At 34.7% G+C, this 26,512-nt stretch overlaps 1 protein-coding gene across 1 annotated transcript in view; it reads right to left on the bottom strand.

Moving 5' to 3' along the window:
- The window catches only part of LOC133181780 (alanine--tRNA ligase, cytoplasmic-like), a 31,309-nt gene that overhangs the window by 1,861 nt on the left and 2,936 nt on the right, over positions 1–26,512 (bottom strand). Inside the window, exons 2-21 of the mRNA XM_061316370.1 lie at positions 23,486–23,674; positions 21,199–21,344; positions 20,722–20,916; positions 18,402–18,546; positions 17,201–17,349; positions 13,675–13,780; positions 12,855–12,893; positions 12,649–12,760; positions 12,107–12,255; positions 11,772–11,868; positions 8,023–8,183; positions 7,236–7,352; positions 6,908–7,045; positions 6,355–6,498; positions 6,187–6,260; positions 5,937–6,045; positions 5,539–5,649; positions 1,974–2,093; positions 1,151–1,222; positions 109–204 (exon numbers count right to left, since the gene is read on the bottom strand). Of these exons, the coding sequence (XP_061172354.1) occupies positions 109–204; positions 1,151–1,222; positions 1,974–2,093; positions 5,539–5,649; positions 5,937–6,045; positions 6,187–6,260; positions 6,355–6,498; positions 6,908–7,045; positions 7,236–7,352; positions 8,023–8,183; positions 11,772–11,868; positions 12,107–12,255; positions 12,649–12,760; positions 12,855–12,893; positions 13,675–13,780; positions 17,201–17,349; positions 18,402–18,546; positions 20,722–20,916; positions 21,199–21,344; positions 23,486–23,674 (2,469 nt within the window). The remainder of the gene's footprint in view (positions 1–108; positions 205–1,150; positions 1,223–1,973; positions 2,094–5,538; positions 5,650–5,936; positions 6,046–6,186; positions 6,261–6,354; positions 6,499–6,907; positions 7,046–7,235; positions 7,353–8,022; positions 8,184–11,771; positions 11,869–12,106; positions 12,256–12,648; positions 12,761–12,854; positions 12,894–13,674; positions 13,781–17,200; positions 17,350–18,401; positions 18,547–20,721; positions 20,917–21,198; positions 21,345–23,485; positions 23,675–26,512) is intronic.

Raw genomic sequence — 26,512 nt, 5'->3', positions numbered from 1 at the left:
CAAGGAAGAATGAAAGGTAATTATAGTTCTTTCAATTAGCAGTAGCTTTGATCTATATTATTATGGTGTTATATTCTTCATGTACCTTAGAATGTTATGTGTAATTACCTCGGACAAATACATTACAATATGTGTTGTTTTACCGTCTGTATTCACTATCACAACTGCTTTATCTACTTTCAACTTGTTCATTGCTTTTTTTATCTACAAAAGAACATAAAAATTTAAGACAATTAGGCAACGAAATTAAGACTGTCCCTGAACGATTTTAAAATTCAACACAGCGAGATGTAAGTTTCATTACCACTTTGAGATTCCCTTAGTCTGTAGTTAGAAATACCCAATCACATGACACCTGATGAGAATCGATGTATACTTACAACACTGAGATTCCGAAAGTCTATAGTTATATGTACTACCTTATCACATGACCTCTGGTGAGAATTGATGTACACTTACCACATTGAGATTCCAGTAGTCTGTACTTAGAATTATTATACTTTCATGTTAAATACTAAAATCTGATTGGTTTAGACGCATTTAACAATCCGTAATGTTACCCTCAGCGTTAGCAACACACTTGACAACGGGTAACATTATGAAAATATCACATGCGTTCAAATCATGCGCGTACGGTTCACCGTAGAATTCTCAAAACATCGGTTGTGCGTTTGAAAGAAGCCGAATAAACGACGTCAATAAAAGCTTGCGTCCGATGTAGCTTACTTGAAAACAACCAACGACAGACGAAACATCCTTGCGAGTGCAAACTTTAGATGATAAAGGACTTTTTGAGTAGCAAACAAACAATAGAGAGGTTGGTAAATCTTTTCCGGAGCTTTCTTATTGAGAAAAATAGAAGCGGGGAGTTTGAAAGCTTTCTAAGCGTGAACTTAACGACGATCTCCGAATTTTTTTTATGACATCCGAAATCAATAAGACATTCAGTATAATAAAATAAATAGTGCACGTTTTTGAGGGTAACAGTTGAAATTGACACCACTCGGTAAACCATTGTCAACCTCCGCTGACGCGTCGGTTGACAATGGTTTTCCTTGGGGTGTCAATTTCAACTGTTACCCTCAAAAACGTGCACTGTTTATATAATACCCAATCACATGACCCCTGGTGAGAATTGATGTACACTTACCACATTGAGATTCCCATAGTCTGTAGTTAGAAGTACCCAATCACATGACCCCTGGTGAGAATTGATTATTTCCTGTAAGAGAACATATTAGTGATTATTTGATTGATTGTATGTTGTTTTACGTCCCATTTGAGAATTATTCACTCATATAGAGACGTCACCATATACCGGTGAAGGGCTTCAAATTTAGACCTATACTCGGCACTCAGGGCCACTGAGCAGTGAGGCTTCTTTATCATGCCAACACCTACCTGGTTTTTTCAAAGGTCTCATCCGAAAGACCCGCACTTCAAAGTGCTGAACGCTAGGCGAAGGAACAGTTGCTACCTTTTTTTATCAACTTAGGTCTGTTGCTGACTGTCCTTGAACCCACTAAGGTCAGTCATGGCCGTGATTCGAACACACAACCTTCCGATCAGGGAGTGAGCGCTCTATTGTGATTATTTGAATGTTCTTCAGAATACATATTTTGTATGCACTGCACAATACAGTACAACAGATTTACTATTTTACGAAACCAGCTGTAGTTCATATTTTGACAAATCATTCAACTTCATTAGTGTATTATGTCAGTGCTTACTGTTAGAGGGGATCTCAGTTAATATAAATTATTTGTCAAAATACCCTAGAATTCAATATAAAATGCAGAATAATTGGTGAAGAAATGGGTTTTGTCCAATGCTGAGTTCCTGTTTGCCCTTCCTATGATTTGAAACTCTAGCCAATGACCATCAAGGCAATTCATTATTATTTGTCCTACCGATCAGAACCCTTTTCTCTGTGAACGATTCCAGCTTTGTTTTTGGAGTGCACCTGTACTTACCTTTCTAAGTTTCTGCTCATGGATTTGATTAAGCTTGGTTGTGATGACATGTCCTATTTGATTCAGTCTATTCTCTACGTCCTCTCTCTCTAGTTTAGGTAGCAGGTCTCCCCACATCATCTATAATCCACAGGAAAATTATTACCTCTGACTAAACCAATCACAAACAAGGTACATCCTCCAAATGTACCAGGTAAACACTTCAAATTTTACACTTCAAATTGCTCACTTTGTAAAGTAGGTATATGTATACACTATGAAAGTGAGTTAAGGCTAGGTATGGGCTATGGTGGCATATTTCTGCCCCCTACATGCAAGGTAAATTATGTCAAAAACCGTCTGCATTATCTCATTTGATCAGAAACTTACAACATACATGTGATAAGTCAAAGACCACAAAACTGTGCAGGAGCCATAAAAAAAACTGGAATTTGGGTGAAAAAACTGTACACTGCCTATCAAAAAACGGTACAAAAAAAAAACGGTATAAAATATCGCTTAAATTCTTCTGATAAGGCACCTTATTTCTAAACCAACAAATATATATTGTTGCAAATGTCTTATTTTAAAAGTTGTAATGGAGATTTGAATGCTTTAAAATTTCATATATTGTGTTTTATAATCACAATATTCTTATGAATCGACTATAAATTAAGCTAGTTTAGATAATAGTTTGTTTGCCAGCTTTACATAGTATTAACGTGTCAGTCTCCAATTTACATCTTGTTCATATTACTGATATATACATCAGCAATGCTAAATAACAGCAGCAAATACAATCATACATAAATTTCAGCACATAAAAACTTAAAAACTATATCCTTTATTTCAGCGTAATCATGGTAATAAACATCATATATTTTATACCTACGGAGATCTGGGTCAGATTCAAGTATATTAAGTCATGTATATCAACTTTAGAAGTTGGCTTACCGGTAATTTTTTTCAATCAACAGCTGATCAAGTTACGAAAAATTAACAATCCAACAATTGGATTACATGTATCAAAGAAGAGTTGGGAAGACTAGGTGTAAGTTATTTATGGGACTCTAACATTATTGATAATTGTATATATAAAATAATTGAGCAAAGGATGACTGATGTTTATAGACAAAATATTTTTTCAATTGTATCTTCTTCTTCAAAAGGACAACTGTACCAGTACCTTGTGAATAATTTTGTATTACAAAAATATTTAACAAAGCCTATTGATAAAAAATATCACAGAATGCTTACTAAGGTGAGGTTGTCAAACCACCAATTAAAAAATGAAACTGGTAGATATAATAATACATTAAGACCTCAAAGAGTTTGCACTCTCTGTTCTTCTAATGATATTGAAGATGAATTTCATTTTATATTAAAATGTCCATTTTATGAAAGTCTGAGAAGTGTGTATATTAAAAATATTACTATGTTAAACCAAGTGTATTTAAACTTATAAATTTAATGTGTAGTCAAAAGGTGAAAGAGCTATCTAATTTTGGTAAATTTTAATAAAAAGCCAAAGCTCTTCGAAAATCCAATTTGTAATTAATATTTGATATATATATCCTTGTTTTGTATATTATGCAGTTGGAAAATGCTTTATTTTGTATGCTTTATATTGTGTATACATATGTAAAATCTGATGAGCCTTTGGCTTAAAGAAATAAACAAGCAAACAAACAAAGTTATAATTAAGTACCCCTTTAAAAATAAAGCTACCTAAAGGGGTATCTTGATAAAGAGTTATAGCAAGATAATTATCCCAATTGGCAGTTCACACCTTCACATGCATGGTTTGTGTACACTACACAATTATCAGAAGTCAAGTGTCAAACACAGGTGACTTTTTCCAGTGTCTTGTGAGCAGAATGAGAGGAAAATGGCGGCATTTAGCGAGAAATTCAAAATACTGTACAAATTTTCATATTCCATGAATTTTGGTGTCCCACCGGTACACAATAAATGGGCTCGAAAAAACGGTACATTTTGTGTACCTCCGGTACATATCACATGTATGTTACAACAGACTATGCACAGATAGTAACTTAACAAATGAATTGTCAACATTTGATCAGCAATACCATCAATCTTTAGAATATTCTTCTTATCATTAAATCTTGTTTTTGTAAAATTAAATAAGATATGCCCTTGCACCAAAGATGTTCTGTTCATGGTATTTTATTTCTCTGAGTAGTAAAGGACAATGACATAATGTGCATTGGCTATAACACATCACAGGGAACATGTGTATATATAAGTAAGTCAGTTTAAATCTTCTCTGAATGACAGACAAAACCTCTTATGCTTTTAATTTATTAGCTTAGAAATGCCCATACCTTGCCCTTATTTACTTAGATAAAATTCTACACTTAAAATTGCTCACTTTGTAAAACTGAAAAGGAAAATTAATTTTTATGAAAGACAATCTGGAAGTAAAAATATACCAGGTAATCAAAAAGCCTCCATTTAATAAAGATGGCTTTTAGAAATTTTACATGCAGCTGAAATTTACATGAAATGACACCCTGATAGTGTTTACTGTGTAATATTACCAGTGCCAGCAAAATGAAAGCATACATGTTCCATTTACAGTTTCTTCATTGCTGCATACATCAGGTATATACACTCCCCATGTCACAATCACTATCTTTTTTACTGACTTGATCTCATCTTTCTAAATATCTCTATTTACTACATTATATTGACTGCCTGTGTTCCTGTACTACATGGATAACCTCTCCTTATTATGTGGACTTCATTCATTTACCTGAATTCACCTTTTTAAGGTTCACTGATCATCTGATATGAGAGATAACTCAAACCGGATAAATGTTTATTATTGTTTAATGTTTATTATTCCTTTATAAAATTGTCAAGTTAAAAGGCCTTTTAACTCAAATTTTGTCCTAATTATGCTGAAATTGTGTGCATTTTCATGCAATACTGTAAATTTCTTTTTGGAAAATCATAAACGGGAAAGCAAAAATTAAATCTGTGAAAAGAGGGACTCTGAACCTAACAATATTAATCCCCTTAACCTGCATTGTTAATTGTCTTGACCTTCATAATTGTCTATACCTTACTTATTAATTGTCTTGACCTTTGACTTCCAGTCCTTTGTTCCCTGACCTGTTTGTTCTTACCTTATTAATTACCTTGACCTTTGACTCCCACTCCTCTGTTCCCTGATCCTCTTTGTTCTTACCTTGTTAATGGTCTTGACCTTTGATTCCCACTCCTTTGTTCCCTGATCCTGTTTGACCTTACCTTGTTAATGGTCTTGACCTTTGACTCCCACTCCTCTGTTCCCTGATCCTGTTTGACCTTACCTTATTAATTACCTTGACCTTTGACTCCCACTCCTCTGTTCCCTGATCCTCTTTGTTCTTACCTTGTTAATGGTCTTGACCTTTGATTCCCACTCCTTTGTTCCCTGATCCTGTTTGACCTTACCTTGTTAATGGTCTTGACCTTTGACTCCCACTCCTCTGTTCCCTGATCCTGTTTGACCTTACCTTATTAATTACCTTGACCTTTGACTCCCACTCCTCTGTTCCCTGATCCTCTTTGACCTTACCTTGTTAATGGTCTTGACCTTTGACTCCCAATCCTCTGTTCCCTGATTCTGTTTGACAGCCCTCTCCAGCTCATTCATTATATTCCTCAATGTAGCACCATTTTCAAGAGCCTTCAATAAAACCAATCATTGTGCATGTACATGTATTGTTGTTTTCTAAATAAAAATGACATGTAAATTCTTTATGTTTATTGGACACACTGATGGTCAAGTCTTTAAAGCATAATATTAAGTATTAAAATGATGTTTTATAAAAACTTGGACTCCAATCAATTCAAATACCCACTCCCTTTGGATCATTTGTATTAATGTTGAATACTTAATCCCCTCTGACAATACAATTAATATGCACTGGCAAGAAAGTAGCACCTTTTTGTCTGTTATGATAGGTAACTTACTATAGTGGCTAGTTTTCCTGTGAAGCAGTATACAGACTTCCTACCCTGGCCTACACCTTTTAATTTCTCTATACAAAAATCTCCAATCTCTCCAGTATTATGAACATGTCTAAAAAAGAAAATTTTTATTTCTCACAGTTAGTAACAGTGCTAATACATGCTATTAATGTCATGATGTAAAAACATCACATTTTTACTTTTAATTAATCTTAAGACTAAACAAGGCTGTGTATGAAGCCTTACTACTTACGTTCCTCCACATAGCTCTACAGACACAGGTTTTCCTGCTCCTATAGTGATCACATTTACCATGTGTGGATATATCTGAAGAGATAACCTACGTGTCAAATGTAACTTACACTTTATCTTTAGTTATTCTCTAGATATTTGACAACTGATTCTGGTCAGTACTAACTACCTCATTCTGCATATATACGACACCGTCCAGTGACTGGGCCTGACTGAGGGGCAGATTCTGACAAGTGACCTGTAACCTCCTCTCTATGACCTCTCTAACCTCCCTCTGGAGTTCTGTCACATCTACCACAGTGTCCAGTTTTTTCTTTTAAAACAAAATATTATACAATACTTTAAGTTTTAGCAAGCAATTGTTTTACTGATATTCCTTTAGAAATTAATGACAAAACTAGCTTGTTCCAACAGGATCAATATCTCTCAAAAGAGTGCAGTCACACACCCCTTTGACAAGTTTCACATAATCTTCCTTTAGAGTCATACTTTTATTTGGTAAGTCATACATGTACTTGTATTTGTTAAATCATACTTGTATTTGTTGAGTATAAGCTTCTACAATTCCTGCATTTTAAAGTCATTATCTGGACAATATTTACATGAATGTATAGAAATGTGTGAATCTCAAGTAAAAGTGTCAATTTTCATGGGCTTGGAGATGAAAAAAATGCCAATGTTTTCAAAAAACGTTAGTCTTCAAAAACATTTTGTATCCATACCGCTGTAAAAACTTCAAAATAAAGTCTGTCCTCCTCAACATGTGAACCATTCTGTCTGGCATCACTGGCCAGATGTCGCAGTGAGTGATTCAGCAGGTGTGTAGCTGTGTGAGCTCTCATGTTGCCTAGTCTTCTCTCCTGACAAACAGAGGGACACAAATGTTATCCTCTCATACACAAAGCAATTCTCTTTTTTAGAAACATGATAAAAATGGAAAATTACATTTTAATTACTACTATTCACTTGAATTTTATATCTCCATAGCTTTTTTTTAGAACAAAGAACAGTACCCAACCATGTTTACTGTATGAATTTCTTTTTCAGTACCTGATTAATACTAGCTGTAAGTTTGTCACCGATTCTTATCTCCCCTTCCTCCACATGACCTATATGCTGTACGTAATCACCCTGTGTCTGAGTATCTGTTACTATGAACACTCCTGTCTGAAAAATTTAGAATTTGAAACTTTATCTGTAGACAAGTGCATAAAGAAAAAAACATATCACTGGAACATGTAAGTCCTTGTAACAAAACAAAAAGACCAGCAAAGAATGTGTTAAAGTGATCAGTAAAATACAATGCAAGTCTACAGTTCTCCCTCTCTATCAAAATTCATACTACCCTGTAAAGTTAAACAATGATCTTACTGATCTATTACTTGAGTCACGTTACAGCATTCTGCAGTGAAGTGATGAAAAGGCAAGAAATAAAGACCTGTACGATTATTGCATATGGTTTTTATAATGCCCCAATATGACCTTCACTATTTGAGCTCACTTTCAGAATGACCTTTACTAATGTGCAATGTAGATCACTCAATTTTTGCTACCCCTTATTTTTGCAAGATTGTTGTTTGGTATTCATAAGAGAAAACAAAAGTTTCACTAATTTTGGTAACTGCTCTATATAATCTTTCAAATAGAGTTATATGCCAGAATGAAATTTTCAAGAGCAGATAATCTTGCGTAAGAATGTGAAAATAAGGTTCTCTCAAATAAAAAGTGATTTTAAAGTATTTTACCTCCTTCTCAGTGTGACCTTCTCTATTTTACTTCTTTCTCAGTGTGACTTTCAATATTTTACCTCATTCTCAGATCGATTTCACTAATTTACCTCATTCTTAAGGACTCCTGTATCCCCCACCTGTCCTCCAGACTCAGCGTAGAAACAGGTTTTATCCAGAATCACGATGCCCTTGTCCCCGGACTTCAGGATCTCTATAGATTTTCCTGACAGTATCCCCACTACTTTGGTGTCCGACAAATCTGGAAAATCTACAAAGTCAAAATGAGTTTTCACAAAGTATGGATGTTTCTGGAGCTCAACATTTCTGGGCCCCAATGTTTCAGGACCTAACAACACTTTTCAGGTTTTGGGTTAACACGTTTTGAGGCCCATAACACATTTTCAAAAATAATGTATACATAAAGTGATAATTTTAAAAATGTCAAATGTGTGCAGTTATGTAGTTGATCAAAATGTGTTCCCTAAAAGGCCAACATTCTTCGAATGCTTGAAGAATTCTAATGCTTAATGGCAATTTATATTTTCTTTTCTTGGAATATAGTATCTACATGCAGATTTAAAGAATACATACTGATTAAGGTATTTTAAAATCTTCTGCTTTGAAATACATGTATGGTCTGCGAGGAAAGGAGCTGAGTCAATATTTTAATTAAATACACAATCTTCTAATTACGTGGTTATGTAAAAAAAACCAGATTTGAAGCTATGTGAATTACTGTCAGTTGTAACAAGTGCTAAATAATTGTAAGAACCAAATCAAGTTTCAGTTAAAAGAAATATAAGCAAATTTTGGAATTGATTTCAGATAAGAAATTTTGGTTGTAAATGATAGAAAATTTGAGAATGCATTGGTCTAATAAAATATCATATGCCCCACTGACTTGTGTGGATTTCTGCATGGTGTATTTTCTTCACTTTTATTTCCCATCTCAAAATAACATTTTTTGTAATTAGCTGTCGATTCCATCAACAGACTTTAATTTCAAATTGCTACCTGGTCCCATTAAATAGATTAAAATGATTATGATGACATGTTTTAAACAAGAGGCCCAAGGGCCTTAACGGTCACCTGAGTACAACAATTTAGAGGATCCATAAACTGATAAATGAAGCTTTGTTGCCCAATAGCAAGGAAAACAGTATGATGAAGATCAACAAAATAACTGTTCAAGTATCTTTCTATCTGTTCCCTATTTATCACTATTACCATGCAGACTTTTAACAAAATGTCTATATTATTACCTCTCACATTGGCCTCACTTGGCCTTTGAAGAACATTTAAAAAGAAAAGTTATTTTTGTTTCATTTTTATTGATCTATTATTTCCAAGTCTACCTGATCATTAAAACTATGAAAGTACTTTTTGTATTATACAATAAATGTTATTGCATAATTCTCTTATTTTATTAACCTTTCAAATACGAGGGTTGTTCGGAAAGTTCGTGGACTAGCGCCATAAAATTAAAACCGCTTAAGATACATCAATGAATTAACATCATCTTTTTTATTTATGTAATAAACTATAGATCATTAGTTTTATTTTTAAAGAAATTGTTGATGTTTTTGAAAGCAATGGTATGTCCAGGCGGCGCAACCTCAAAGATCATGTTTTTTTCTACCTAGTTGTAACTTAGAAAAAAACTCTTTTTTTGATATGAGCATTTGTCATTCAAAAATCCTGTTAATTCACTCATGTGGTATGACACAATTGTACCATAAAATTTGCAATTTTTACCCCATTCTGTAAGTTCTATGAGTTTATTATGAGTTCTATAAGTTTATCTTCCAATATGCCCAGGAGCAGAGGAGATTTTCAAAGAAATAAAGCATGTTTGCTTCCAATATGCCCAGGAGCAGAGGAGATTTTCAAAGAAATAATGCACTTTCACTATTTTTAAAACACAGCCCTACCCTAACACCAGAACCCATGACCTAGGGTCACGGAAATTTACAAATTTGGAAGAGGTACCCTCATCATCATAACTACGCAATTAGTTGAAGATTTTCAAAGAATTCACACACTTTCATTATATAATCAAATAGAGCCCCCCCCCCCCCCCCCCCCCCCCGAGAAACAACAGAACTCCTGGGACCACAAGTTTTAAAAATTTTGTAAAAGCATCCTTGCTCATCATAACTATACACTTGTTTCTTTGCTTTACAACCAGGAGTAGAAAAAAATATTTTGAAAGAAATTATGAATTTTCACTAGATAATCAATAGAGCCCCCCCCCCCCTTTCACCAGAACCCCTGACCCAGGGGCCATGAAATTCAAAATTTTGGAAGAGGCAGCCATGCTCATCATAACTATGTACTTAGTTAGTATATTTCATACCCAGGAGCAGAGAAGAAGATTTACAAAGATTTAACGCACTTTCACTATATAATCAATAGAGCCCCGCCCTAACACCAGAACCCCTGACCCAGGGGCCATGAAATTCACAATTTTGGAAGAGGCAGCTATGCTCATTATAACTATGTACTTAGTAAGTTTATTTCATACCCAGGAGCAGAGAAGAAGATTTTCAAAGATTTAATGCATTTTCACTATATAATCAATAAAGCCCCCCCCCCCCCTTTCACCAAAACCCCTGACCCTGGGGCCATGAAATTCACAATCTTTGTAGAGGCACTCTTGCTCATCATAACTATGTACTTGGTTAGTTTATTTCATACCCAGGAGCAGAGAAGAAGATTTTCAAAGAAATAATGCATTTTCACTATATGATGTATATAGCCCCACCCTAGCACCACAACCCCTGACCCTGGGGCCATGAATTTCACAATTTTGGTTGAGGCCTCAATCCTTATTACAATCATGCCAACAGTTTGACTGCTTAATGTCCAGGAGTAAAGAAGAAGATTTTTAAAGATTGCATTAATTTTGGTGGTTTTAGCTCCACCCCTCAGGCCCCAGGGGGGCAGGGACCAAGAAATTCACAATTTTTGTTCCCCTTCACCCATGGGTGCTATATGCCAAAATTGGTTGAAATTGGTTGAGCGGTTTCAGGGAAGAAGCTAAAAATGTTCAAATGTTAACGCACTGACGCACGACGAACACCGACGGACAAAAACAGATAGCAATAGGTCACCTGAGTGACTCAGGTGACCTAAAAACATTCTTAAAACTATACAAAATGATGTCATTATAACAATTAATGAAACTTTTTTTTAAAAAATTCAAGAAATTGTTCTTAAATTTGCAAACGTTTGGTGACTATATTTTAGAAATATTTAAAGTGTTTTTCAACATTTTAAGTTAATGTTTCTGACAATATTATGCTGAAACATTTTGAAAACTTGGAAATGTTTTTATGATATTTGGAAAAGTACTATTATAAAGAACCATCTTATTGCAAGTCCTGAACCATCCTATTAGTCAGGTCCTGAAACGTTGTGCACCCATTTTTACATCATCAGTTCATATCAAAATTTACAGACACTTTAACAGGGTTGTTCCTAAGAACTAAAATAGCCTGGGACATTTAAAAAGTAGAAGGGGTTTTTGGCTTCCTCTCCTAACAGAGGGTTGAGGGGGAATACCAGAATAACTGGGGGTTTACATCATTATAGGTGGGGAAATTCCCCAGCCCACGGGTCTTAAGGACAACCCTGCTTTAAGTAATATATCAATCTTGTGAGTTACTTGTATTCATTACAAGACTTCATTGGACTTCATTACAAGAAAAGTCCAAACTGATGAATTCATAAGTAAGAATGTTCATATACATAAAATGACATTTACAAGCATGATGATTCCAAATCTTTGAAGAAATAAAACATTTACTATAACAGAATTGCTAGTAATTATTAAACCAAAAAGAGCACTGCTCACCATAAGGTGATATTGTCCCTTTGTACATGTATTTATAATGGTCATCTGTTCTTGGTATATTCTTTTCTTTCAGGTTGCATACATTGTAGATTTGCTCCTAGGAAAACATATTGTTAAAAATGTTAACTCTAAGCTAGGACGTAAACCCTCAACTTAGCTAATATAGAATTTTGATATCATACAGTTGGGAAGTTATTCAGAAGTAACTAGTAAAAAAAAAAAGAAAAATTAATAAAAATGACTTACATGCAAAAACATGCACAATTTCATACACACAGTAGATAAAGGATTTTGTTTGAACAATTCCTTTCAAAAATATCAACAGTATGCTGTACCTCTTGGATTGTCTGTTTGTCTGTCTGTTCTTCAGAGCCTCTTTTTGATATTGGTATAGACAGATGATGCTTTTGTGCCAGATCCTCCAAGATCTCCATGGGAACAGGAGCTCCATAGTGACCAGACAACAAATCATGGTATTCTGAATCTAAAAAAATGCAAGCTGATGAGCTGCAAATTTTTTTTTTTTTGTGGATGTACTATTGAAACTTTAATTCCCTGGAAAAAAATTATAATAACTAGAACTGTCCAAAATTGACAAATACCCCCCGTTGGGTTTTTCAAAAAAGGTCCCAAGTCATTAAGCATATTCTATGGATCTAAGAGGTGTTCACAATTTGTTTAAATATTCAGAGTGAAATTTAATTGCTCATTTATATTTTTTTAAAGGAGTGATGAAGTAAGGCAGAGCCTAATAAAACATCAATACTAATAATTATACTGTTTTTTTTTTATTTTGTTTGCGGGGGTATAATAACCTTTCTAATTCATGCATTCAGTAAATTTTTATTAAAACCCTAAAACAATCAAATTTAATTGCCATTGATATGTCCGGATTGCTTTCTTTTCCTGAGGAATTTGTTGAAAGCCCTGGTTCCCTGTTCTTGTGTTTTGTGATAATGTTCCTCGGATTCATTGATCACGTCCTTCACCTGATCAAAGATAGACAGAAAAAAATCAAATGTACATGAATATAGAGAATTGTATTATACAGAATTGGTAGAGATCTTTAATACCGGTACTTACCCTTTTACAACTGGCATTCAGCTCTGGATGGGCAGCTCCCTACAGTGTACAAAGTCAACAGAATGTAAACAGAGTCGTTATGTTTATGTTGTACTCATTCAATTGTACTCTGTTTAATGTTTATGTTGTACTCTATCAATTGTACTCTGTTTAATGTTTATGTAGTACTTTGTTTAATGTTTAATCGCAATTCCCTCAAGTTATCTAACTTAATGCTACTCTTTAGGTCAAGAAAGCTCTGAATCTCGGGTAATTTTCTGGGCATAACCTACCGGTATTGTTTACGCTAGTGACAATTGAATGATTCAAACAATAAGTATGCCAAAAGTATAATACATTGTCACAATGGTTGCACTTCAGAAAGTAAGTCACATTATTCGGAATGTTTGGACTTCCAAAAGTAACGTTTATCAGAAAGTAATGGTTGAATTTATTATTAGAAGAGTCGGCTTAGTCGAAAATATCTACGAAAATGTAACACAAGAGAACTAGAATCTCCTAAATTTCATCAGTGTGGAGCACCGATCATTTAGCAAAATATTTCACCAAGACTTCTTTTTTATATGCCCTTTAAAAATCTACAGTGATCGATCTTATAGTGTGTTCAATAGCACATTGCCCGAAGCTAATCAATGTTTCCTACCTCCAATGCAAAAGAGTTCCGTTATGTTATGTAATCGCTATACATGTATCAAGTATTACTCCATAAAGTGTATATAAGAAAGGCACACTGATGTAATACTAAGTGACTTTATTTGACTGAAAAAGTGAAAATAAGAAGAGTTTATTCTGAAGAAATACATATATTCTATATACTGACCAGACTGTCCACAATAAAGTCCACAAGGCTGGAGATGTAGCCAGGTCTGATGTCCAGAACTTTGGACGACTGGAGACAGCGGTACAGTACAGACCTCACCTTGTGTCTACCAGAAAAAAAAATCATACAGACTTCACCATGAGTTTATAAGTAAAAAATATCTAACAGTACAGATGTAACCTTGTGTCTACCAGAAATAAAATCATAGATACCTAACCTTGTGTCTACCAAAAACAAATCAAACAGTATAGACCTCATCTTGTGTCTATCAGAAACAAAATCATACCATATAGACCTCACCTTGTGTCTACCAAAAAGAAAATTATACAATATAGACCTCACCTTGTGTCTACCACAAACAAAATCATACAGTATAGACCTCCCCTTGTGTCTCCACAAACAAAATTATACAATATAGACCTCACCTTGTGTCTACCACAAACAAAATCATAAAGTATAGACCTCACCTTGTGTCTACCACAAACAAAATCATACAGTACAGACCTCACCTTGTGTCTACCACAAACAAAATCATACAGTATAGACCTCCCCTTGTGTCTACCACAAACAAATCATACAGCACAGATCTCACCTTGTGTCTACCACAAACAAATCATACAGTACAGACCTCACCTCTTGTCTACCAGTTAAACACATTTATAGCAAATAACCTTATAATGAATCAACACTTACAGGGAAGTGATTTTCATTTGTCATGATTTTAAAATATACATGTATTGTTAACTGTATGGATGTAATGAATTTTGCTTATAATTAAGCAAAGTCGTCCGTCCCTGGCACTCCCTTATAAGCATGTTTTAGTGTACTAGTAAAAATTATATAGTTAAGACCTCACCTTGTGTCTACTAGTGAATATCATACAGTTCAGAGGTCAGTATGACTACAGAAAAAGAATCATAAAAAATATAATAAGAAGTCTGTGAGCCAATGCTCACTAATAATACCCCCGCTCTGATGTGAATACACAAGTTCAGTTATGGACAAACACAGTGATAATCAGGAAATTGACATCGGATTTGTAAAAAATTAATCCCAAAATATGGCATCCCTAAACAAACACTGTGTTAAAATTTCAAGCACCTGTGATGAGTAGATGCTGAGAAAACTGCGACCAAAATTTGTTATGTATGTATGGTACGGACAGACGCACGGATAAACAGGAAGTTGACATCGGATTTGTACCAAAATGATTCCCATTATATGGCATGCCTAAACAAAGATTGTGCTAAAATTTCAAGCATCTGCGATGAGTAGTTGCTGAGAAAACTACGACCAAAATTTGTTATGTATGGCACGGACAGATGCACGGATAAACAGGAAGTTGACATCGGATTCGTAAAAAAATAAATCCCACCATATGGCATGCCTAAACAAAGAGTGTGTTTAAATTTCAAGCACCTGCGATGAGTAGTTGCTGAGAAAACTGCAACCAAAGTTTGTTATGTATGGTACGGACAGACGCACGGATAAACAGGAAGTTGACATCGGATTCGTACAAAAATGAATCCCATCATATGGCATGCCTAAACAAAGATTGTGCTAAAATTTCAAGCATCTGCAATGAGTAGTTGCTGAGAAAACTGCGACCAAAATTTGTTACAGACAGACAGACACACACACAGACGGACAGACAGACAGACAGACACACAAGGGTAAAACAGTATACCCCCCTCTCCTTCGGAACGGGGGTATAAATACAGAACCACCAGATAGACCAATACAAAACTTGTTCCTTGTAGATACGAAACCTACATGTACATGTACTTATCTTGTAATTTATATGTTGTGAACAAAAAGTGAGTAAAACATGAGGATAAATATAAGGTCTTGTGAAAAAAAGGCTACTTGATGTCAATAATTCCTTAAATGACTTGTTTATAAACAATCCAGGAATTGCTTTTTATAAATTTTTATTAGAATCCTGCTGTCAGTGATAAAGATTTTAAATTAAAAAAAACTATACAAAATTACAGCACAGTAATACTTGAAATACTCGTAATTTCACATTTATTCTTATGAAAAATAATGTTTTTGGAGACAAGTAATCGCACTAAGGATAGGTTGTTTTAAAATAGGACTTTGTTACTGTCTATCTAGCAGGATTTTCCCATACCCTTGATGGACTCTTTATCTTGCAGGATTCCCTCTTACCAATAAGGGTCTACTTTATATGGCAGGACTCCCCTTTACCATTGAGGGTCTACTTTATCTGGTTGGATTTCCCCTTACCTTTGAGGGTCTACTTTATATTGCAGGACTTCCCCTTACCTATGAGGGTCTCTGTAACTGGAAGGAATCCTCTTACCTGTGAGGGTCTACTTTATCTGCTAGGATTTCCCCTTACTTTTAGTCTACTTAATCTGGCAGGAATACCCCTTACCCCTGTTGGTTTCTTCATCTGACAGGATTCCCCCTTACCCAGGAGGGTCAACTTTATCTGGTAGGATTCCCTTCTACCAATAAGGATGTACTTTTTCTGACAGGATTAATGCTTAGCCATGAGAATCTGTTTAATCTGGCAGGAGTTCCCCTTACCTATGAGGGTCTACATTATCTGGTACGATTCACCCATAATTAAGAGGATCTGTTATATCTGGAGGATATTTCTTACCTGTGAGGGTCTGCTTTATCTGGCAGGATTCTGCTTACCCTTGAGGGTATATTTTATCTGGTATGATTTTCATTTACCCATGAGGGTCTATTTAATCATCAGGATTCACTCTTACCCATAAGGGATTGCTTTATCTGGCAGGATTTCCCCTTACCTGTTAGGGTCTGCAGTATCTGGCAGGATTTCCCCTACCCCAAGAGGGTCTATTTTATCTGGCAGGAGTTTTCCATACCCATGAGGAGCTTCTTTATCTGGCAGTAGTTCCCCTTATCTATGAGGGTCTGCTATTTCTGGCAGGATTTCCCCTTACATGTTTGGGACCATCTTATCTGGCAGGATTTCCCCTTTACCATGAAGGTCTACTTTATCTGGCAGGATTTCCCCTTGCCAATATGGGTCTATTTTTTATGGCAGGATTCACCCTTACCTGCAAGAGGGTCTATTTTATCTGGCTGGATTCACCTTTACCCATGGGAGTCTGCTTTATCTGGCAGGATTCACCCTTATCCATGACAGTCTATTATATCTGGCAGGATTCATCCTTACCTATGAGAGTCTGCCTTATCTGGCAGGATTTCCCCTTACTCGTGAGGGTTTATTTATCTGGTAGGAGTTCCCCTTACCCGTGAGGATCTGCTTTGTCTGGCAGGAGTTCCCCTTACCTGTGAGGATCTACTTTATCTGGCAGGATTTTCCCTTACCTGTGAGGATCTGCTTTATCTGGCAGGATTTCCCCTTACCCGTGAGGGTCTATTTATCTGGTAGGAGTTCCCCTTACCTATGAGAGTCTGTCTTATCTGGCATGATTTCCCCTTACCCTTGAGGATTTATTTATCTAACAGGAGTTCCCCTTACCCGTGAGGATCTGCTTTATCTTGCAGGAGTTCCCCTTACCCATGAGGATCTGCTTTATCTGGCAGGACTCCTTCAGAGAGACAAACAGTAAGCATCCGCATGTGATCAGCTACAATCCTGTAAGCTGTGTCTTTACCAAGAAGATCCTGGGAGCCAATCTTTCCTTTATATGATGGTATACCACAGTCCTATAGATATAAACTTTAATAATAAACTTTAGCAAAGGTACAGCTCATACAATTTTTTGGGGAAAAAAAATATGTAAAATATGAGTAAATTTGTGAACTTGACTTGTCACAAACTAAAGGTATTGTGACAAAACAAAAGGTACTGTGAGCGAGCTCACAAAAAAATACCCCCCCCCCCCCATATAGCTCCAAAGTCTATTACCAACCTGTATATTTCATCCACCTCCTAACCCTTTACAGTCTTCTCTACAGACCAATAAATTCACTTGTTTTGAATTTTCTGTCATCCGACAGCCATGTTAACTTACTGATATCTCGCTAAAGATGTCTGTAGATATGACTATAAAGGGTTAGAAGATGGATAAAATATACAGTTTGGTAAAAGAATATGTCTAGAATTAAGGAATAAAAGGTACTTGAATGATGAATGCTGGAAGTGGAGAAATACATCCCCAGTCATGCGCAGAAAATCTTGCACAGTAAATCAAACTTTATTTGCATTACGGGATCTGTAGCATTATTGTCAAAAACTACAATGTAAAACCTAACACTACAGTTCTGCATCTACCTCAGGTCATAAACAATTTTGTACTAAGTATCAGCTTCCAATAATTCTCCATTACAAAGTTATAGCCTAGACAAGAATATTATACTTTTTCTGTCAATGACCTTGAACTTGCAGAAATAACCTTTGGTTCAAGGTCATGACACACCCTCTGGTCAAAAAGAATCTCTGTACCAAGTACCAAACATCTTTTTCTGCTAGTGACCTTGAACTTGCTCAAATGACCTTGGACCAAGATCACTACACAGTCTCAGGACATAAGCAATTTTTGTGTCAAGTATAAATTTCAATGTTTCTCCATTACAAAGTTCAGGGCTGGACATGATTGCATGGACAGATGGACAAGGTGATTTCTTTACACCCCCACCCCCCCACCAATTTCATTTACTATCTTACATAAGCATTGAAGTCTTATTTCAAAACTTAACAAGTTTGTAATCTGAACTTGCACATATCTTTCTTTTTGAATATGTGCTACTAATCATACTTTGTGGATGGCATCAAAGATTGGCCTGAAGAGATCGGTGTCGTAGTTAGAGGTGGAGCCCTGGAGGACCGCTGTGATTCTTTCTAGCCCCATTCCTGTATCTACGTGATTCTTTAGGAGTGGAATCAATGCCTTGTCTCCTTGTCTACAACAACAGTCAACTCCACTTATAGTAAGCAACAACACAGTCAACTCCACTTATAATGAGCAACAACAAGTCAACTCCACTTTCATTGATATCAAATGAGATAGTATCTATGTGAATTACTGTTTTAAAACCCTGGCTTATGTCCAGACAATGATTTTAGGGGAAGAAGGACCTTTAGCAGAAAAAAAAATTGTCATTCAATTTTTTTCATATTTTTTTATATTACTAATTTAGTATATCCCACTTATCTTACAGCAGTTCTTTCATTAGGTTTCTAACCTTATTTTAGAGATATTGATTGACAAATACTATGCCCTAAAGTATATAAGTGGAGTTTTAATTCTCCATGTTTAAGAGCCCATTATTCTGTCCATAATGGGAATTTTTAAGCATAGACAAAAAATGGACATGTATCTTTTAAAATATTTCAGAATTTGAAAAGAGTTTAAAACTGTTTCCCTGTTTCACAAAATACTTTCCCATGTGCTGATTATGACCTGTTTTTAGATCATAATACTGGCCCATGTGTTCACCGAGTATGATCTTGGTGTACTAACAGATTGTGTGTGATGTCATCAACTTGTTGGACATGCAGTGTAGGGAAAAAGAAGATTGGATCTATCTATTTCATAATTTGTTAATGTTTACAAGAATGTTAAAACTTTTTAATATTTTTAAAAAAGATGGTATAATAAAACTTATTACATTTTCAACAGTGAAATACTGTGATTTATTTATTGAATAAAAGTGATATTCTTTCACACTGTGAAAGGATACCAAAATGATATTCTCTCGCAGTGTGAAAGGATATCAAAGTAAGTAAAAAATAATTTCTGGCCTGTCATAAGATAAAGATAGTAACTAACCATCTTGATAGAGCTAAAACTGCACATTTCTCCCCAAATATGTTGCTAAAATCCCTGCTATGTAATGTTTTCAATCTCACAACTGCTAAGCTATGATGTCTCAACCGCTCAACTATGACGTCAAGCCTATGACACTGTGTTAAGAAAAGACAGAGGCAAAGGGAAAATCAAAGAAAATGTAATAAACAGAAAATTCAATGTTTTGTAGATGAATATGGAATTTATTTCACTCGTGAGACAGGATTTTTTTTTGTATTTTCACTCGTGCTTTGCACTCATGAAAATATCAAAAAATCCTGTCCCACTCGTGAAATAAATTCCATATTCATCTACAAAACATTGAATATCCTCTATAAATTGTCAAAAATTTATACAACTACTGATGATTTAAATCATGTTTTGTACTTATATTATCAGAGACTATGACATAATTAAACTGAGTCATGTGACCATGTGTCCTTCATCCCCTTAATAAATCAAAAATTGACTATCACTTTAATGAAATGTTCATTATAAAAAGTTATACATGCAATCTGCCTGAAAAATCTTACTAGATTTCAGTGGTTACAAAGTAAAAAGAAATACTCTATGAAAGGATATGCTTAGCAACTACCTGCTTAACAGGTACCATCACCTGGGTAAAAAATATTGAAATAAAATATTCAGTATCATTCTGTATTATGTTTTCAACATTAAAATACTGAAATTTATCCATTGACTAAAAGTGATATTTTTTCAGTGAAAAAATATCAAAAGTGTGGCAAAACACTAGCTTTTCATTCCCTTCACAAAGAGTGTTTGAAGGATTAAAATACTCCCCATTATAAGAAATCAAGAGTAAATGAGCCATCCTGACACAAACTAAAACAACCAAAGTTTCTCAAAAATGTTGTTTATAATATACATGTTTACAACTGCTCAACTATGATGTTCACAGCCTACAACACTGTGTCAGGAAGATAGATGGAAAAGGAAAATCAAAGAAAATGTAATAAGCAAAAAATCAATATCTGTAGTGAGATATGGAATTTATTTCACTCAAGAGACAGGATTTTTGTTTAATATTTTATTTTAAAAAATCCTGTCCCTGGCTCCAATTGTGAAATAAATTCCATATACATCTAAAAACATTGAATATCATCTATTTATTCTGTGTTTATCAGTCTTGTAGATATCATGTACTATTTCTTTTCTCAAGATCAATTTATGGTCTTTACTCTTGACATCTGATTCACAGAACTAGGATTTAAACATTTTTTAAAAATGTATTTGTCCAATTTATCCAGTGTATGTGGTCTATCTTTACCTGTTAAACTGCATAAATACAAGATTCCAGATCTCCACCACCTCAGGGGAGTCAGCGTTCACTAGATGTGGAACCTCACGGTATCCTGGGTGGTGGTCATAGTGGATCTCTGTACAGGGTCCACACGGACCGGTCTGTCCCATGTCCCAGAAATTATCCTTCATTCCAAATGGCAAAACATGGCTCCTATCAACTCTATAATGAATAAAGGTATTACAAGACTACTGAAATCAAATTTGTTAATTTACAATCTATACACTAGCTATTTCAGCTATAAAAACACATAGGTAAACATAAATGACAATCTTCAGAATCATTTATTTATTTTTACAGCACACATGGAAAATAATTTTAATAGTGTTGCAATTTCCAATACAATTGTATTATTATACTCCACATGGAAATATTTCACAAGCCATTATGTAATATATAAAATAATGCAATTACAAATATCAATCTATTTTTTACCCACACTACCCTAAACTTAGCCATATGTCTCTTGTTTCTAAATCCTTCGGTAACTGCATGGAGTCGTCCCCCTTGAAGTATGTGAAATAGAGTGAAGACAGAGGAATTTTATAGACATCTCTTAAAAGTTCTAGGGCCAAGGCACAGGCATCTCTCTAGAATAAAATGAACAAGAAGTATGTGAGCCAATGCTCACTAGTAATACCCCTGCTTTGATGTGAATATATGCTCTCATGAATCCTACAATATGGAATGCCGAAACAAAGAGCATTCTAAAATTTCAAGCATCTGCCTTGAGTAGTTGCTGAGAAAACTGTGACAGAAATTTGATAAAACAGGAAGTTGAAATCAGATCCGTAAAAAATGAATCCCACCGTATGGCATGCCTAAACAAAGGGTGTGCTAAAATTTCAAGAACCTGCATTGAGTAGTTGCTGAAAAAATGTGACAAAAATTTGGTACAGACAGATGCACAGATAAACAGGAAGTTGACATTGGATTTGTACAAAATTGAAACCAACCATATGGCATGCCTAGACAAAGAGTGTGCTAAAATTTAAAGCATCTACGATGAGTAGTTGCTGAGAAAACTGAGACGAAAATTTTGTTATGGACAGACAGACAGCCAGACAAACAACTTGAAACAACTCTCCTTCGGAGTGGGGTTATAATTAATGAATCTATACAGTTACAGTTTTACTATGCTACAAGTAATAGTTATTGAATATTTATTATGGTGTATCCTGATTTATTTGGACGAAGGGCGGTGACGAGTGCGAAGCACGAGTCTCCGCCCCTCGCCCAAATAAATCAGGATACACCATAATAAATATTCAATAACTTTCTTGTATCATGGCCAATCAAAACATCAATAATTGTCATGTCACACATTTTCAAGCATGATTTTTAATTACACCAATAAAAAATATAGTTTTTGTCAGGTGACCGCATGGATATTCTCTCCTTCCCGCCGGAATTTTTTAATTTGCACATTTTATTTGTGTGTTCATGAGAAAGGACGTCAAATTGCAGCTTCCCAACGGATTGCATCTTCGCTAGCCAAGGGTTTCTGATACGCTACTCTCCTCATAAACCCTTGGCATACGGTGCTGACAAAAGACGGGATTGTTTTCGTCACATGATCACCATTCTTACCAGGTACGCACAGATTGCGTCATCGACAGAAATAAAAAGCGTATTTAAAAAAAATAATGTTTTTAAAGAAGGTATTTAGTTATGTTAATTTGTTATTTAAACATGTTAAAATGCAAATCTACATCTTCAGTATAGATTCTTAATCACATATTTTGCACGTAGCTTAAGATATTGGATATGACACCATATACACTGATATAGCTATTCATAGAATGACATTATCTTAAGGATCGTTGTTTACTTGCGTTTTTCATTCCCGATATTAAAGAGTCAAGATATATCCCGAACGCAAATATCGTCATTTACGGAAAACAATTGCTGATTGGTCGAACGATGTCGATCAACTCCAATCACAACTTGAGAAAAAAAATCCCAACTTTTTTTAACACCGTATGCCAAGGGCTTATGAGGAGAGTAGCGTATCAGAAACCCTTGGCTAGCGAAGATGAACGGATTGTTAATGAAATTCATAAAAAAAACCTTTGGATATCTAGGATGAAAAACTCGAAGTTGAAGAAAGGAAATTCAGGTGTTAATCGAAAATCAAGAAAAAAGATACCCGTTGATTATTTGACATATTCGAGAGCTGTTGCATGAACAAAAACGCTGTGTCACGGTCAATAACTCTTCGTCTATGGATGCAGTGCAGCTGAATTTATTCTAGTTGAGCAAAGAACACAGCACAGCGAAGATGGTACATCCTGCTAAAACGCTCTATTACAATAGGTGTGATATTTTAAGATATTTATTTTTGGAATTCATGTCAAGAACTTGATTTCTCGTTGCGATGGATGGAATTTTTGCAGAGTTCCGTAAAACATTTCGTATTTTGGGATACATGGGCACTGTAATTTATGTGAAAGACCTTTATTTCATGGCAGAAATTTTGTCTTTGTATAGTTCAAAACCCATTTAATTCTGTAATTCAGATTCAATATACATGTAATCTAAAATGTTGAAATCGCCTTAGTGTTCAATAATTTATTTACACTGCACAGTTTTTGCTGACTCCGCCCATCGGTGTATCTCCAGTTATTGTACACTTTACTTCAAAGGAAAAACACCACAGCCATGAAACAAAGGAAATTATTTCACTGATAACATGAACAAAATAAACAAAAGTGTCTTCACATTGATTTACCTTGAAATAATCTCCAAAAGACCAGCTACCAAGCATTTCAAAAAATGTGTGATGAGTGAGGTCAAGGCCAACATCCTCAAGGTCATTGTGTTTCCCTCCCACACGGACACATTTCTGACTGTTAGCCACTCTTCTGTATGAAGCCATTGGACTACCCTCCTCCACATCATTCAGAAAAATTGGTTTAAACTGAATTAAAAATGAAGTTAACATCTTGCATAGAGCTGTAGTGCCATTTCATAGAACATTTTACATTTTACATACATTCATTTCTACTCCACTGCTTTCAAAGACATTCCATTCTTCTGTGGTACAAAATTCGTAAGTACTGTATCTAAGAAAAAACATGCAGGAGTCTATCTAGCTTTAGGTTAATTTCATCATACAGATTATAGTATCTTGGTGAGATTCTGTTCATTAAAAAAGCAAGTGAAGAATACTCTTGTACATTTGTGAAATTGTTCTTGATTTGATTGAATTTCTTGAGTTTGTAACAGGTACAGTAAAAAATGCTTTAAGCAAAGTGTAAGGGACAGACATGAGCAATGTTTGACATAACCATGTGCCTGACCCCCAAGAAGCACAAATTTTGCTGCAAGCGAACAGATTTGCATTAATTGCAGCATTGCTGGATGTGTTAAAATGTCTGCTATTTAAAATTAAGGCTGATAACTCTGTCTCAAATCAACTAAATGTACTCAAAAGACTCAGATTCAGGATGGTTAATTGTTCTTCTCTGTCCGAATATGATGTTTAAAATTTTAACAGAAAAGACTGTAACATATTTAAAAAAAAATATATATTTCAATATGCAGTAAAGGGATTTAATTGACACTCACCATCATGGACTGGGAGGGGGTGGGGGTGGGGGGGGGGTGTTTGATTTTCACCTGATTTTAATCAATATCTACACTTCTCCTACCTATATCAGGTGAGGTCTAGATTGATTGAATGATTGATTATATTTTCTGACCATAGGTACATCTCGTTTTAAATACGCAGTGAACCAAATCATCTTTAATATCTACCACATAAATTGTCGTAATATTGAAAGCAATGGAAGCACAGTGGATTAATACATAAAGAAAAATATTCCAAATATGCATAAAGAGTCTAAGGAGTACAGAAATTCACTCCCAACTTGTTCTCTCTTGGCCTATAAAGTTTTGTATTTCTAATAAAAAAAATTTTAAAAAGGCAATTATTTTCTCAGAGCAAGTAGATTTTCTGGCAGGGCTGACAACTTTTGCTGGCAGTCAGCCCTGCATGTGTAAAAATGTTATCACATGTTTACTCTTTCGTACAGTGGACAAAGCTCATATATCTTTTTCATATCAACAATTATTGTGACATCACAATGGTTTTTGCATAAAAATGATGAAGTCAAATAATTTATAAAGTGGATTCACATAAAAAAAAAAGAAAATAAGCTGAAAACAGTATAAAACATATGACTGCCGTCATGAGAAAAGGGCCCTTAAGGTCAAAATTTCACAAATTGACTTTTTGATCAATTTTGATAGTCTGACTCTTTCTGAATGCAAATATACATCAATTTTTAAAATATCTCACGTTTTCAGTATTTTATGAGCATTTTAGTAAGGCTGCTTCAAAACAATGTTGACGTTACTTATTGAAAACCTAATGACCTAATGACGTCGCGTGCGTCAAATTCAGTTTCCAAACATTCTTTAAAAAACATTTTTAAAATAACCTTAATCTTTTTGACACATATAAACTGGAGATTTTTTTCTTTCAAGCAACAAGTATGTTATTATTCATGAGGGAAGTCGCATACTATTTTCATACTATATTAGAGCAGATCTAGTAATTTCGTAAAGGGAAGGGTGGGGGTCTAGACAGGCTCTAGGAACGATTTTATTCAGTCGAAAAATTAATACTTGTTGAATTCCACACAAGGTATTCTTTTTAATACTCTAACTCAATTTATAAAAGATATAAAGCACTTGTAATATTAAAAGTTCTATATAGATGTCTCAAAAGGGCACCTGTGCAATTAAAGCGGGGTATCCCCTCGCAAAAGAGCACATCGATCCCAATATAAAAAATATATTTTCGTATATAAGCACGCATTCACTCTTCCACATACACGCACATTACTTCATCCCCTATAACTTTGTTACGAAGGGATAATAACACCTCATGTCTTTTCTGGATCACCGAAAAATTCTAATGGGAAATAAATTCAGATATGCCATGATGTATGAACTTTTTTTTGTTTCATGAAAAAAATCATAATTAATATATAAAAAAAAATCTCTTCACTACTTCCAAGGGGATTTTTATTGAACTTTTTTTTGAATACTTTAATAAAATTGTTTAATAATTAAGTTTCCATTGTTTATACAATTCAATTTCTTCGCCTGTCTTAGTTATGGAGTAGAAACATAACAAACAGGCACATAATGATGTCGAAGGATTGAATTGTCTTATGAATGTTTATTCGGATTTCCATACATGAAAATTTAAATTTTTTGTCAACTTACTTCTTACTTCTTCTTACTTTTTAAAGTAAATCATACTTAAACAAAAGCGGTTATAAATGTTTCTGTACATTTTTTTTAAATTTTGAGGCATTTATGCCGTCGACGCAATTGCTGTATCACTTGAACTGAACAATTTTCGTTCATCATTTCTTAAAAAGGGCCACTAATCTAAAAAAAATTGTTTTATGTATATAGTGTATAGTTTGATCAAGGAAATGGTTGTACTGCTCTTGGCTTTATATATATATATATATATATATATATATATATATATAATTTATATACATACTAAACGGACTTTCTGAGCGAAATGAAATACAGTTGCGTTACAATTTTTATGAAACTTATTTGAAATTGAAACCGATATCTTGCGAGACTTAATAGGCCAGTAGAACGCAGGGGTGGGGGTGGGAGAGGGGGTCTGCCTCCACTTTTTCTGAGTGTAGTATTTTGCTTTACCAAATTTTCCTTTTATAGGTGCTGGTCAAACCCCCCCCCCCCCCCCCCAATTTTGTTTTGT

The sequence above is a fragment of the Saccostrea echinata genome, unplaced genomic scaffold (assembly GCF_033153115.1).
Source record: "Saccostrea echinata isolate AGI-Se365-2 ecotype Australia unplaced genomic scaffold, CSIRO_AGI_Sech_v1 ptg000009l, whole genome shotgun sequence".
Lineage (NCBI taxonomy): Eukaryota > Metazoa > Mollusca > Bivalvia > Ostreida > Ostreidae > Saccostrea > Saccostrea echinata.
The sequence above is the reverse complement of the archived record's forward strand: the minus strand, read 5'-3'. Positions and strand labels throughout refer to the sequence as shown.